At 37.0% G+C, this 14,333-nt stretch overlaps 1 protein-coding gene across 1 annotated transcript in view; it reads left to right on the forward strand.

Annotated features, from left to right (window-relative positions):
* Positions 1-14,333, forward strand: part of LOC101989539 — a 35,218-nt gene that overhangs the window by 4,625 nt on the left and 16,260 nt on the right. The window contains exons 3-5 of the mRNA XM_026777343.1: positions 5,113-5,360; positions 6,439-6,578; positions 9,273-10,238. Coding sequence (XP_026633144.1) covers positions 5,113-5,360; positions 6,439-6,578; positions 9,273-10,238 — 1,354 coding nt within the window. The remainder of the gene's footprint in view (positions 1-5,112; positions 5,361-6,438; positions 6,579-9,272; positions 10,239-14,333) is intronic.

The raw sequence follows: 14,333 nt of genomic DNA on the forward strand, positions 1-14,333 counted from the left end.
GTGTGTAGCACCAAAAGGTGCGCTTACCAGGAAGATTCTAGCCTACGTCCATCCTGGGTCGGAGCTTCATCGCGTCTGCCCCAGAGAGGAGGAATGGCGTCTGTCTCAGGCATCTTACCTCACTTCCTCTTCCTCCCAGCATTCTGTTCTGTTTACTCCACCCATCTAAGGGCTGTCCTATCAAATGGGCCAAGGCAGTTTCTTTATTAATTAACCAATGACCTTCCTCCATCATTCTATCTTATGGAACAGGCTTTAAATATTATCAGAAAGTAGTTGGTTATCATCATAACATTGAGTCATGGGCATACCTGGCCAGAGCAGTCCTTCTTACCCCTTGGTGACATACTTCCTCCAACAAGGCCACTCCTACACCAACAAGGCCACACCTCCTAGTAGTGCCACTTCCTATAAGTTTATATGTTCAAACTACTACAATCCTGGTTTCTTTCTCAGTTTTTTTTTGCCATTTGTATATAGAAAGGCTACTGATTTTTATGCATTAGTTTCATATTCTGCTACTTTGCGAAAATGTTTATCAGTTGTAGGAGTTTCCTGGTAGAATTTTTGAGGTCACTTACTATACTATCACATCATCTGCAAATAGCAATACTTTGACTTCTTCCTTTCCAATTTATCCCTTACTCTCCTTCATTTGTCTTATTGCTTCAACTAAGACATCAAGTACTAAATTGAATAGTCATGGAGAGAGTGATAAACCTTGTCTTGTTCCTGATTTTGGTGGAATTGTTTTGAGTTTCTCTCCATTTAATTTGATGTTGGGTATAGGCTTATTGTAATTTGCCTTTATTATGTTTATATATGTCCTTTGTATCCCTAAGCTCTCCAAGACTTTCATCATTAAAGGGTGTTGGATTTTGTCAAAGATATTTTATGCCTTTAGTGAGATGAGATGATCATGTGGTTTTTATATTTCAGCCTGCTTATATGGTAGATTACATTGATCGATTTATATATGTTGAACCATCCCTGCATCTCTGGGACAAAGCTTACTTGATCATGTTGGATGATCTTCTTGATGTGTTCTTGGATTTGATTTGCCAGTATTTTATTGATTATTGTTGCATCTGTGTTCATGGGGGAAATTGGGCTGTAATTCTCTTTCTTTGTTTAGTCTTTATGTTTGGATATCAGGATTATTATTCTCTCACAAGAAGAATTAGGCAATGTTCCTTATGTTTCTATTTTGCAGAATAATTTGAAGAGAATTGGCATTAATTCTTTGAAAGTCTCTCAGAATCCTGTGCTGAATCCATTTTGGCCATAGGAATTTCTTTGGTTGGGAAGCCTTTAATCACTGCTGCTGTTGCATTAGGGGTTTTGAATCAGTTTAAATTGATATCTAATCTTGATTTAACTTTTCTAGGTTGTATTTATAAAACTTATTCAGTTCTTTCAGGTTTTCTAGTTTGGAGGAGTACAGATTTTAAAGTGTGTTCTTATGAGTCTCTGAATTTTCTCACTGTTTTTTGTGATGTCCCCATTTTTGTCTCTAATTTTATGAATTTACATCTTCTTTCACCATCTTTTTATTAATTTTTCTAAGAGTTAACCATCAATATTATTGTTTTTTTCAAAGAACAAACTCTACATTTCATCCATTCTTTGTATTATTCTTTTTTTGATTTGATTTTAACCCTCAGTTTGATTATTTCCTGCTATCTACTCCTCTTGGTGTGATTTTTTCTTTTTCTTCTAGACATTCAAGTGTGTAAGTTGTTAATATGAGATCTCTCTTAATTTTTTTATGTAGGCACTTAATACTATGAATTTGTCTCCTTGAACTGTCTTAATTGTATATACAGGTTTGGGTATGTTGTGTAGTCATTCTCCTTCAGTTATAAAAAGTTTTTAATTCTCTTCTTGTTATCTGTCTTGATCCATTTTTCAATTCAGCAGTGACTCAGTGACTTGTTCAGTTTCCATGAGTTTGTTTCCTTTCTTTTGTTTGTATTGCTGATATTCAGTTTTAATCCATGGTGATCAGAGAGAATGTAGGCTCCTATTTCAATTTTCTTAAATCTATTGAGACTTGTTTTGTGTCCAAATACATGATCAATTTTGAAGAAAGTTCTATTACCTACTAAGAAGAATGTATTTCCTTTTGTAGTTAGGTAAAATGTTCTGTAATATATATTAGGTCCATTTGGCTTAAAATGTCAGTTAGCTCCAGCATTCCTCCTTTTAGTTTTTGTCTGGATGATCTATTGATTAGTAAAAGTGGTGTGCTGAAATCACCCACTATTCCTGTGGGAGGGTCAATATGTGATTTTAGCTGAAACTGCTTCTTTTATAAATTTTGTTGCCCTTGTGTTTGCTGCAGAGACACAGTCACCAGACAGACACAGAAGAAACAAAATGAGAATGCCTTACTGAGAAAAATACCAATCCATGTGGCTAAATATAGTTAAGAATTATGGGTTAATTTAAGTTTCAAGAGCTAGTTAATAATAAGCCCGAGCAAATAGGCCAAACAGTCTATAATTAATATAAGCCTCTGTGGGTTTCTTTGGGAATGAATGGCTGTAGGACTGGGTGGGACAGAAACTTTCACCTACAGTAGGACAGTCCTCTGTAACACTGGGGCATCCATCTTCAATCCATAGGACTAGAATATCTGACAGTCTTTTCTGTGAAGCAGGAATTTTGAAGGACTAGTTGATCAGGTAAAAGGCACCTGTTAACTTTATAAGTCCATTTGGACTGTAAAACAAAACTGTAATATAAATTTTTATCCATGTGATATGAAAGGATCACATGTAACAATAGTTATGGTGACTCCATAGCCTACAAGTTCATCACATCCCATCTTGTCTCTGGATTGTTCCCATGCAAAGGGATCAGCTTACAGATCACCTGTCCTGTAGTCTTTATTAGCTTCCTCACCTTGTCTGTAGCCAAGATACTTAGGAGGTCTCTCCCAGTCATGGTGCACTGGTGGCTCAAGCCTGCAGGCAGTGGCCAGGAGATGTGTCTTTGGTAGCCAACATGTGAGACTATGGAACTAGGAAGCTGCGTTTGGTCCCATTTTTGTGTGTTTGGAACCTTTTTGAAAGCTTTCTCAGGTCTTATTTGTAAATATGTGCCCCCATGTTGGACACCATTTGTAGTTGGACTTTTTTTGATGGGTCTGTTAGTTTTCCAGTAATTACATGGAGACACTATTAATTATGAAAGCTTGGCCGATAGCTTAGGTTTGTCTCTAGTTCTTATAACTTAAATTAATTTGTATCTTTTAATCTATGTTATTTTATGTGGCTTGGTTACCTTTACTCTGTATTGCCATATGCTGCTTCTTCTGTGTCTCCTCATCTCTACACTTCTTTTTCCCAGCATCCTCTGTGCCTGGAAATCCTGCCTACCTATTGGCCATTCAGTTTTTTATTAAACCAATCAAAGTGACATAAACTCAGAGTGTACAAAAAGATTATTCTGCAACACAGTTTTATCTTAGTTTGGGTTTTCTTTAGTGTTTCTATTTTTATTTTCATGTCTTGAACTATTTTCATTATTCTGCTCCACTATTTGTTTGTGTTTTCACAGACTTCATGAAGGGTTTTCTTCATATCTTAGTTAAGGTCCTTGAATATATTCTCAATTGCTATTTTGAAGACCTAGTCATGTGATTCAGCTATATTGCACTTCTCAAGGCTTAGAGTAGTTACTGTGTTCTGGTGGAGACATAATGTCTTAGCATTTTTGTGCTGGTGTCTGGGCATCTGGGGTTGGGATGATTGACGTGATTCTAGGTGTTGATATCTGGTCTTGTCTTTGTTGGGTGGTGCTCTATTCATTGGTTTCTGCTGTTGTCTCTGGATCTTAGGGAAGTGCAGTGACTGTGGCTTCCATGGTAGAAAGTGCTTCTTTTTGTCAGTTGGTGGCACAAAGGAGTAGAGGTGGGCTTAGAGGAAATGCGTAGAGTGGTTTTGGGAAAGAGCTAAGAGGATCCTGTCTGCACTGAGAGGCAGGGTCCCTGGAAATTGCAGGTGTGGTGAGAAAAGGGGATTTTGCAAGTAACGTGCAGTAAGAGAAAGAATAATTTGGAGAGACAAGGTTGAATGGGCTAAGGGGACTTATGGTCTGAACCAGGAGTTGGACTCTCTAGTGACTAGAGTTGAGGAGGGAAATGAGGCACCTCTAAGCAAGTTGTTACCAGGCTCAGAGTGAGAATGGAGAGGTCATAATGGAGAAAAGGAAGGATAGTGTGAATAACTTACCTGAGTCCCTGCCAGGTTTGGTACTAGGTGTCCTAGGTAGAAATTGTTTTGAGGCATCAGAGGAATAAATAAAGGAATGGAGATAGAGGCGGGTGGAGAGTGTAGAGAGAGCACAGAAATGAGGAAGTCTCTGTCCACACCAAGGTTTGGTGGAGTCCCCGGGGAATGGAGGGATGGTAGGAGGATAGGCCCCTGCAAACGTGCTGCTACAGGGATGAGGATGAGAATGGAGAGATTTTAAAGGAAGACAGGAAGGAGAGGAAAACAAATCACCTGCCTGTATGCAGGACCAGTGTGTCCACTGGGGGCCCCAGGCAGAAAGTGCATAAGTATCAGTGACTGACGGAAGGCTGGGTTCAGAACAAGTCCAGCGGAGTCCCCAGAGATTGAAGGTAGGGTGGGAGGAGAGGCACATACAAGCAGGGTGTTACAGGATTAGGGATGAGACTGGAGAGATTGTAAGGAGGACAGAAAGGAGAGTGGAAACTACCTACCTGAATCTCAGACTCTTGTGAACGCTGGGGATCCCCAGCAGAGAGTCTGTGCTTATTTTTCAACTTAGAGAATGTTAAATCTGAAATGGAGTTTGAATCTCCATTCTATGGAATTCACTAAGATCCCAGCATGCATAACAATTTTTTGAGAATCAGATAGTTGGTAGAGCTGTAGAAATGAGAAGAAACTAAAGACCAATAGAAGACCTTACATAATCACAGTATGACTTGGAATAAGATAATATCATATAAATGAAAAACTGAGTTATTTTATAACTTAATTTTATGTATGCTGCCAAACGATGTCTTTCATAAGAAATTATATGGATAATCCTTTATTGTCATCAATTAGATTTTTGTACATCCTTCTCTTACCTTAGGAAACTATCACACCTGGACATTTCAGGAGTACATAACCCAGAAAGCATTCCACATCGACAAAGAATTTGCCTCCATCCCAACTTTGATCCTCAAGATGAAAACGATCCAGTGAAAGCAGATATTGGCCTGTTCATTCTGGAAGAGCCTATTTACGGGGATGAAATTCCACTATCTCAGTCCCCAAATATATCCTTGAAAAGTTGTTCTAAGTGCCAATACAGAAGCTGTGATGTGTATGAATATCAGAGTAAGTTAAAGGACTCAAGTTAAACTATTTTGTGATTTTTGGTTATGGTCATATGACTCATTTTCTAAAGAAATTCAGTCTTTGAAGTGGGAAGAATAATGTAGAAGAAATATTGGAGGTCATTAAGTCTCTATCACCTCAGTCCACTGGGAGATAAGCTGAAGCACAAGGAAGGAATGGGATATGTCTGGGTTTAAGTTGCAACTCTTGCTACAGAACTCTTTCTAGAGTACCCAGGTAGTTTAACTACTTTTCTTGTTGTCATGATGAAAGATCTAACAGAGAATATTTGAGACAGGATAGATTTATTTTGACTCATGGTTTCAGAAAGTTCCAAATATGGCTACTTGTCCCGGTCTACTGGGTGGAACACTTGGAATTTGTGGTGGAGGCTGGTCTTCACTTCTTGGTGGTCAGGAAGTAGAAGAGAGGAGTATAGGAAGGCACAAAGAAAGGCATGCCTCCAGTTGACTACCTCTCCAACTAGGATGCACTTCATACCTTTAACCATAGCTCAATGCTATTATCATATTCAAGTGATTATTTCATTGTTTTGTTAAGAGTGGTCATGAGCTAGATCTTTGGAAATGCTATAAGACATGCCCAGAGTTTTGCAAAGGTACTCCAAGGTGTTTCTTTCATTGTTACTTTTATGAGATAGGCGTTCTTGGAAAACAGATGTGTAATGTGCAACAGCCCTGGCTGTCCTGGAACACATTTTGGAGACTAGGCTTGGTCTCTAACTCACAGAGATGTGCTTGCCTCTGCCTCCTGAGGGCTAAGATTAAAGGTTTGTGCCAGCACATCCGGCAGTCCAAGGTATTTCTTAATCCAATCAAGTTGATGGTCAATACTAAGCGTCACAGTAGGTCAAGGAAGGTGTGACTGGTTCAGACAGTCCAAAATAAGGAGATGTCTAAAGAGAGGAGAGAAAGGAAAGGGGAAAGTGGGGGTAAGAAAAGGAAGGGAAAGGAGAATATCTTAGGACGATTATGTGATTGAATTGAGGGTGGTGACAAACTAAAGTCAGATATTGGGAGTTTTGGGTCTCAGCATCATCCATTATGTACACTTTCAGGTAGCAAGAAGCTTGGAACCACAAGAGTAAAGAAGATAGACGTGCAGCTGCTAGATTTCTCAACATGCTACCATCAACATTCCTATCTAGAGAAGACTGAGGGCTTGTGTATTCAGAGTCAACCACGAGAAGACTGCTGGGTAATCACACACCAGAGAAATATTAATAACAGGAAGGAAATATAAAAATGTAGATTCTATAAATATGTAAGCAAACAACTGTTAGATAGATAACAGGACATAAAGAAGTTGGCACCAGGCAAATATGGAAAACTGGAAAGTTCCATTGGATATTTGAGAGACATAGAGTTTATCACAAGGAAGGCTTTAGATACAAATGAAAAATACATAAAATAATCAATAGGCACAAAATACAATAATCTTTCTGCTTCTAATTTTATTATAGTTTCTCAGCAGGTACCATAATGAACACAATATGGCTTAAACTTAGCTGTGGAGAGATTTAAAAGGTACAGATGCAACCCAGTCCACCTATTCATGTAGTAAAGCTATAGAAAGCAAAGCCCCATGCAGGAAAAATTTTAGGTACCAACGTATCTTGGACAACTTGAAATCACATACACAAATACTAGTGACTAGACTTCAAGGGAAGCATTGACTTGAGCTGTGGAGATCTGGACTGAGTTAATGAATGGTATGACCAGCCTTGGATGCTAAATTTTGAGATATGACAAATAACTTAATTAAGCAAGAACAGATGGAACACTGTTCAAAACTGTTTCAGATTGAGATGAGGAAATAACACATGTAAAGTTATAGAGTTAGTAGCTAGGTTTTGTAGTGGATAATTGCAAGGAATGAGATTAATACCAGTACTATTTCTGGAAATATATATCAAATATCAGGCCTTATGTTAGTTTCTAGAAACACATAGTTGCAAAAGAACTTCAAGTAAGCACTTAGGGGACTCTTGGGTATTTGGTGAGATAGAGAAGAAACAACTGAGATCAGTCCTTAAAATGTTGGCCTGATAGGGGAGCTAGAGGAGCCAGAGTACTCACAAACATCAGATGGTTTACAGTAGTATGCAGGTGCTAGAAAAATCATCCTAGTCCCAGCACCCAGAGCTCACGTTCTTATACAGAAGACAGAGAATAGTAGCCCAGGAGGAAAAGTAAATACAATAGATATCAATAGTACAATAACAGTATAAAATTAACACTGAAAGTAAAAGGAAGGTTAATTTGAAGTGTGTTGAAGTTAATACTTCAACTACAACTTAAAGATAAAAAGCAATTTACCAAATAGAATATTAAATATAAGATGAAGTGATGGCATTCAGGTCATAGGAGGCAGAATAAGACAAGTCTAGAAGATGTAAAAGCACATTGATTTTTGGGGAAAAGTAGAGTAGGAGGGAGGAGAGAAGTGAGAGACAAATAATTATGGGACAGATTATAAATATGTTATCACCTTATTATCATAAATAAACTGTATTATTAAAAGAATGGGGGGCCATGCAAAGATTTTAACAAGAGAAATGGCATGGCAAAGTTTATATTCTGAAGTTTACTTATAGTGGATGCGAAAATGCCCTAAAAGGGAAGACGTTGAAGAAATGCAAAACAACAGTTTTATGAGAGACTATTTATGCATTCTTCATTCTTACATTAATAACCTTATCTGAACTAGGGTAATGTAGAGCTGTTCATGGTCTCATGACTTTATGTATTTTTGAAAGGTGATCAAGAATAAGTAAATAATACAAGTGCTATTTAAATATTTTGAGTAAAATACACCAGGACAAACATAAAACAGTGTTTATTATAACCTTGAATTCTGTATGCAGTCTGGAACAACTGGACTCTAAAGACAGTATTAACCTAAAATATTTGCAACACAAAATAGACGTAAGAGTTTTTGTTTATATAATTTTGTTCAATAGGATTAGGTAATCAGGAAAGACATGTGTAAAAAATAAAAGTGTATGAATGGAGTTGTGGAAGAAATTATGAAAGAAGTCATTTGGATATCAGAGCCCTGTTACAAGTATAGGATAAAGGAAAAGCCAATACAAAGATTTTGATGTGGAAATATGTAACAGGTAGGAGAAGCCAGGTAGCTATAGTATCCTAGCCAAGCTAACAGCAGTAGGGAATATCAAGGTGGTAACAAGGGTTTCAAAGGTCTTATAAGCAATTGTAAAAGTTAGCTTTTTGACATTGTTAAGACTTGGAAGCACTGAAAGGTTTTTAATCAGAAAGATGTAGCAGCCTTTCTTAGATTTTAAGTGGATAAATTTGGATGCTGTATTAAAATTAGAAGTAAGAAGGACAAAGTGTGCCTTTTCATAAGGACACCACAAGTTTTATCAATAATAGGAGCATTCCTAGATAAGAAAATCATTTAATTATTACTAAAATACTTTTTTGGAAATTATTTAAAGTGTCAGATCATTATTTGTTGCTAGACTGGTAATAGATGTGGAAGAAGGAGAGGTACTGAGAATGATTTCAAGGTTTTTAAATTTTAAAACTTGAACTTTTGAAAGAGTGTTGTGTTACTAGGAAAACAGAAAGAAGGGAAGATTTTTGTATGCAGAAGATAGTTGGTCCTTTTCTGTTTTCACATTATGTTTGGTATAAAGTTTAGAAATCCAAATTCAGTACTGATAAAGTGGTTGGTTGTAGGAGTCCAAAAATTTGTAGTTAGTAGCAACAGTTGTTATATTCTCTTATCAGATACATTGGTAATTTCTGGAGGCTGCTTGATAATGATTATTATTTGAATTTCCCCCTCTTCTTCACATGGTATATGAATTTTGTGCACAGTAGACTGCATAAGTGACACATATTTCTTGGTTTCTTTATTCAGATACAGAGAGCCAGTCCTGTTCTATGTCTCCTAAAGAACCGCTGGGAACTGGTGGGCCTCATACAGAAGACTTCAAGAATATGTCAAAATCCCACAGTCATCATTAGAACAGCTCCCTACTTTGCCTGGATGAAACAATTCATCAAGGCATCTAAAAGACTACTGAATCCTGCTTCCTCCTTACACTGTAGGAAATTGCAGGAAAATGAGCATGGTCCCCAAATAAGACACAGCCATAATTATATCTCAACCCTGGGCTCACCTGATTCCACTTCAAGGTTTTTGAAAGGAAACATAGGCATTTCTCCACAAACCAAACATATCAAAGATGTCCCAACAATCTTTAATTTTAGTCATGTGAATTCTTTTACTGATGGTCATAAATTGTTACTCAAAAAAAGCCAGACCTCACAAGCTGCTAGTTTTCTACCCAAGCAAGTGAAGTCATTGCCTGTTGCCAGGCTTCCACAACATTCTGAACAGAATTTAGTTCAGTATCATCAGGTTACCCCTTCACCTAATGCAGGGAATTTTCATAAGAATCCATTATCCCATCGTTTTTATGACACAGCCACACCATACACCTCTCCGAAGGCTAATACTGCTAAACCCTGGCATTTTGCAGCAGATACTTCCAATGAGTCTTTCGATAAAATCATGGCAGATATAATTCAACAATGGAGTCCATTTGTAGATGACGGTGTGGAGCCTGCAAATTCCCTCAATGCTAATACAACTGATGACTCTTGGACAGATAATAGTACTAATTTAGAAGAGTACAAAAACCTTTTGAAAGCCATAACAAATGGATCTCAGAATCAACATACGACTCAGACCAACTTAGCACCAGAACTTTCTTTTTCTGGGGGACCCTGGGAAAACTTTAATTCAGGCAGAGTTTTTACCAAAACAGTTCTGCCCTTGGAGCCTCCACCACCCCCCGTTGAAAGCATAAGGATCCCCCAGGCAAGTGGTACAACTGAGCCCTGGTGTTCTTCCTCTGATTATAATGCAAGCTCTCAAGATCAATCAGTTCTTGATTTACTAAGAGCTCAGAATCATCCTGAGTCTCATTCAGATAGACTACAGCCTGTACCTATGGTCAACATAGGTATGCCTTCAACTTCTAAAGTGATTTCCAGTACACCTTTACCTATTGAGACTAAAAACCCTCCATACGAAATTCCATACAGTACACTACCATCACAAGGAGGTCAGTCTTTACTTAAGGCCATAATACAGCCTACAGTTGAAGTTCAACCCTAATTGAAAGCTGACTCTGAGGGAGCCGGACTGCATCTGAAGTCTATACTGAATCTTATATGCTTAATGAGACAAGTTACCTTTACTCCCTTGGAACAATTTGTGGCCTTTGAATGACACTTGAAATGTCAGGTGTACTAATGAAAAATTGTGTAACATTCATCTCTTTTCAAAATGTTAAAATAAGAATAAAATAAAAGCAAATACCTTTCTTGTTAATTAAATCTTGTTTTGTGCTGGAGTAATTTTTAAGGATTAGTCTTTTTAACATGTGAATCAACTTGATGTTTTGAAGGCTTACATGTTGAAAAATTATTCCAAGATAACTGAATAGTCTCACTGTTTAAAAACACTGTAAAGAGAAGTTACTGGTGCTACATTTCTTCTAAATTTAAAGTAAGAATTTTGAAAAGCTATAGAACAACATCATAATAAGAATATTAGCATAGATACAATGAATCCACCTTAATGCCTAAGTTTTATGTTTTATTTATACTCAATTGTATATGTTTGTTATGCAATTTCTGATGTATAATAGTTTCATGCATACATCTCCATGAGATATAATAGTCCTATGACCATGGAGATTCCTCATGCTACCAATTTATGCCTTCTCACAAAAACCTTGCCACTAATCCTTAGTAGGCATTAATATGTTCTCTAGCACAAGAAGTATCATTTTGAGAATGTTATGATAGGAATCATATCCTACATAATCTTTTATAGCTGACTTTTTTATTCAACGTAACTTTCTTACTGTTTAAGTTAATGCTTGTACTAGTAATTATTTTAAATCATGTCATTATGTTTGAAGGTGTGGATGTATCACTGTTTCTCTATCCACTCATACACTGAAGCTATCTGGACTATTTTTGTTTTTTATTATTACAAATGTTTTCTATGGACATCAATATGTAGTATTTGTGTGAACATAAAACTTGTTTTTTCTGCCAGGCGGTGGTGGCGCACACCTTTAATCCCAGCACTTGGGAGGCAGAGGCAGGCGGATCTCTGTGAGTTTGAGACCAGCCTGGTCTACAGAGCTAGTTCCAGGACAGGCTCCAAAGGCACAGAGAAACCCTGTCTCGAAAAACCAAAAAAAAAAAACAAAAAACAAAAAACAAAAAAACTTGTTTTTTCTAAGATCAAGGTTCCTGGCTAACTCATCTTAGTTTCTTTTTCTGTAGCTGTGATAAAAACATTCTGACAAGAACAACTTAAGAGAGAATGGTTCCTTCTGGCTCATAGTTCAGATTTGAGTTCATTGTGGTTAAGTCAGAGCTGTAGGATCTTGAAGAAAGTGGTCATATGGTCATATCACGTCCACAATCAGGAACAATGCATACTGGTGCTCAGCTCCTTTTCTCCATTGTTTACAATCCAGGATCTCTTGCCAGGGAATGGTCTCACCCCACAATATAGATGGTTCTTCCCACAACAATTAATACAATCAAACTATTCTCCCACTGGCATGCCTAGATGCCTAGATGCCCATTTCAGATTCTGTCAAATTGACAACTAACACTAACCATCATACCCAGTGATTACATATTGGAATTTCAATTTATCTAATAAGGTTTATATGCAATTATAAAAATAATAGAGATACCTTGAGCAGTTTCTTCACTTTCCCTCAATAGTAATACTTTGTAATATTATAACATAGATAACAACCAGGATATGGCTACAACCCTGTGACGATTCTGTTAAGTAATATATCCGAAAAGAGGGTGTGGTGATTTGAATAAGCATATATAATTCATGGCCGGGCAGTGGTGGCGCACGCCTTTAATCCCAGCACTCGGGAGGCAGAGGCAGGCCACAGAGAAACCCTGTCTCGAAAACCCCCCCCCAAAAAAGAGTTGCGAAGAATATATAATTCATATATTTGAATGTTGAGTCACCAGGGAGTGGAATTCTTTGATAGGATTAGAAGGATTAGGAGGTGTGGCCTTGTTGGAGGAAGTGTGTCACTGGGGTCTCAAAATCTGATGCTAAATCCAATCTCTCTCCCTGCTGCCTGCAGGGAGATCGGGGTGTAGAACTTTCAGTTATTTCTTCTATACTGTGTCTGCTTGTGTACTTCCATGCTCTCTGCCATAATTATAAAGGTTTAAGCCTCTGAAACTTTAAGCAAGCCCCCAATTAAATGCTTTCTTTTATAAGAGTTGCCTTGGTTGGCCATAGTATCTTGTCACAGCAATAGAATAGTGGCTAAGACAGAGGGTTTTAAAACATTTTACTTTATAGTAATACATGGCATAGATATATACATATATATTATATATAGTGTGTTTAATAAGTCAGTTGTTGAATAGATAAAAAATTTATGCCAAGTTCTTGCTTATATGTGCTTAACTGCTAAAAATTCATTCACAGGATTATGTGTAAATATAACTTTTTCCCCTGGGAAAATCCAAGACTGAAATTTGAGTCATATGGCAATAATAAAACAATGATAAATTTTCTCTTGTAAGAAATTGCCTAACTGCTAAGGAAAAAATAACCCAAATTACATATGGGAAGAAATGTTAAGGTTAGTAAATTGGCAAGATAGGAAATATCTAGCACAACCGAGACAAAGTCTAAGAAATGAGTCATAAGAATGGCAAATTGTCAAAGTTCCTACTTGTTATTCATTACATTAAAATCAAGTAAATTATCTAGTTAAGAGGGAAAGACTGGAAGAACTTTAAAAAGAACAACACAACCACTGCACCTATAAGATAAACTTTAGTTTCAAAGATACAAATATGTTGAAAATGAAAAATGGTATACCACAAAAAACCACAATAGAGCTAGAATATGTTTTGTAACATCACACAAAGAAGATTTAAAGATCAAATATGGTTACTAGAAATGTATTTTTAAATTTTTATTTTTTTGAGATTATAATATAATTTAATTTCTCTTTTTTCCTTTCTATACTTCAAATCCTCTCATACATCCTTCCACTCTCTCTGTCAAATTCATAGGCTCTTTTTTTTTACTAGCTCTTCTTGCATGCATGTATGTACAGATACATTTATTCCTATATAGAGCCTACTTAATCTTATAATATTACTTGTATGTATGTTTTCAGGACTGACCATTTGGTATTGGATAACCCCTTGGTATGCTCGTCCCTGGGGAAGACTATTTCTCTTACTTCCAGCATTCTTTAGTTGCTTGTAGTTCTTTGTTTAGGGTTGAGGCCTTTTAGGCTTTTCCTTATCCAGAGGCATGTCTACTGGTGTTATCTTTGTTTAGCTCATGTTCAGGAGAGCCTGTTGGATGGAAAATTATCAAAAAGCAAATATAAATCTACCAAAAGACAGCTATATTGCTCCTGATTTCCATAGTTTCTGACCAAGTTTGCAATCTACCAACGAGTGAGGTTTCTCTTTACATCCTCTCCAGCATTTGTGGTCAGTTGTTCCATTGATCTTAGCCATTCTGACTCTGGTTAGATGAAATCTCAAAGTTACTTTGACTTGCATTTCCCTAGTTGCAATCCATGATGTGTTTTTTTTTAAGAAGATATTTCTTAGCCAATTTGTTTTGCTTTGTCTTTTTTTTTTAAACTTTCTTTGTTTTGTTTTTGAGAACTTTCTATTCAGGCTCCAGGCCCATTTTTGAAAGGGGTCACTCTTTTGTGATGTGGGAATGTCATATATCAATCGGTTGATTTCATTGGTTAAGTAATAAAGAAACTGCTTGGCTGGCCCTCATAGGTTAAAACATAGGTGGGAGGAGTAAACAGAACAGAATGCTGGGAGGAAGAGGAAGTGAGCTCAGACTGACAGCTCTGCTCTCTGG

The sequence above is a fragment of the Microtus ochrogaster genome, unplaced genomic scaffold, assembly GCF_000317375.1.
Source record: "Microtus ochrogaster isolate Prairie Vole_2 unplaced genomic scaffold, MicOch1.0 UNK57, whole genome shotgun sequence".
NCBI classification, from domain to species: domain Eukaryota; kingdom Metazoa; phylum Chordata; class Mammalia; order Rodentia; family Cricetidae; genus Microtus; species Microtus ochrogaster.